General features: G+C 70.3%; 1 protein-coding gene across 1 annotated transcript; it reads left to right on the top strand.

The window, feature by feature from the left end:
* Window positions 1-264: 264 nt before the first annotated feature.
* On the top strand, window positions 265-966 carry AURANDRAFT_61493 (hypothetical protein; the record flags this gene model as incomplete). Its single annotated transcript, XM_009035328.1, has 1 exon — window positions 265-966. The coding sequence occupies one exon, from the start codon at window positions 265-267 to the stop codon at window positions 964-966; it is 702 nt and encodes a 233-aa protein (XP_009033576.1).
* Window positions 967-1,271: the final 305 nt, after the last annotated feature.

The raw sequence follows: 1,271 nt of genomic DNA on the forward strand, positions 1-1,271 counted from the left end.
CCACGTAGGACGCGGCCGCCGGGTCGTCGACGAAGGACGCGCGCCGGTGCGTCGCGCCGTCCATGGGGATCTTCGCGCCGGAGAGGTTCACGCCGCGCAGCGTCAGCCGCCGGCCCAGCCCGTCGACGAAGGACGACCCGCGGCTCTCGACCTCGAGGGCCGGCAGGCCGTCGGGCAACGGGGCTGCCGTCGCAGCCATTGCGTACCCACAGACAGGCTTCAATCGGGGTTCAAGGAGCAGTTCTCTCACTGATGTGGCAAAGCATGGCTGCACGCGTGCTGCTAGTCCTCACGTCTCTGGCGTGCCGCGCCGCGGCCTTCGCGCCGCCGCAATCGTACGCTGCGTCGCGCCTCGCGCAGCGATCGCGCGGCGCGCCGGCGGCGCTCGCCGCGGACCCGGCGGCGCTCGCGGCCCTCGGCGACGGCGGTGCCCTGCCGAGCGCCCTGGTCGCCCTGGGCACGAACGCCGACATCACGACGCTCTTCAACGTGGCGACCTTCGGCCCGCAGCCACTTTGGATTCTCATGATCGCCGCGGGCTGCGGCGTCGGCCGGCCGATCGCGGACGCGGTCATGAAGCCGTGGTGGCCGCTCATCGCGTTCAGCCTCGTGCACGTCGCCATCGTCGTCATCTCGGCGACGCAGGCCGACGGCGTCGCGCCCATCGCCGAGTTCAACGAGGTCTTCGACGCGACGGGCTTCCCCTTCTCGCCCGCGCCGCAGCAGGCCATGTACCACATGATGGACTACGTCAACTTCGTCTCCGAGGAGTGGCCTCATGTTTTAACGTGGGACCTCTTCGTCGGCCGCTTCATCTGGCTCGACGGCGAGAAGCGCGGCGTCTTCACGCCCCACTCCGTGCTCCTCACGAACCTCATCGGCCCGCCGGGCCTCATGCTCCACTTCCTCACGTGCGCGGTCCAGGGCAAGGGGCTCCCGCCGCCCGACGAGGCGCCGGCGAATTAGGGGGGCCTAGATGAAGGACACGACGAGCCGGAAGACGCCGGCGGGCGCGGCCTCGTAGAGGAAGCCGTCGCGGAGGCAGGCCGCGCGGCCCTGTAGGACGAGCGCGCGGAGGCGCGCGAGCAGGCCGCGGATCGCCCGGCGCCGGAGCGCGCCGACCGGGGGCAGTTCGTACATGCGAAAACCCATGCCAATGTAGAATTCGAGAAGAAGCTTCTGGAAAGCTGCCTGCGCGGCCGCCCGGCGCGTGGCGTTCTCTTCGAAGCATCGCGCTGCGAGATTGCGGAACCGGCCGTCATAAAGGCTGT

This window comes from Aureococcus anophagefferens, assembly GCF_000186865.1.
Source record: "Aureococcus anophagefferens unplaced genomic scaffold AURANscaffold_3, whole genome shotgun sequence".
NCBI lineage: Eukaryota > Pelagophyceae > Pelagomonadales > Pelagomonadaceae > Aureococcus > Aureococcus anophagefferens.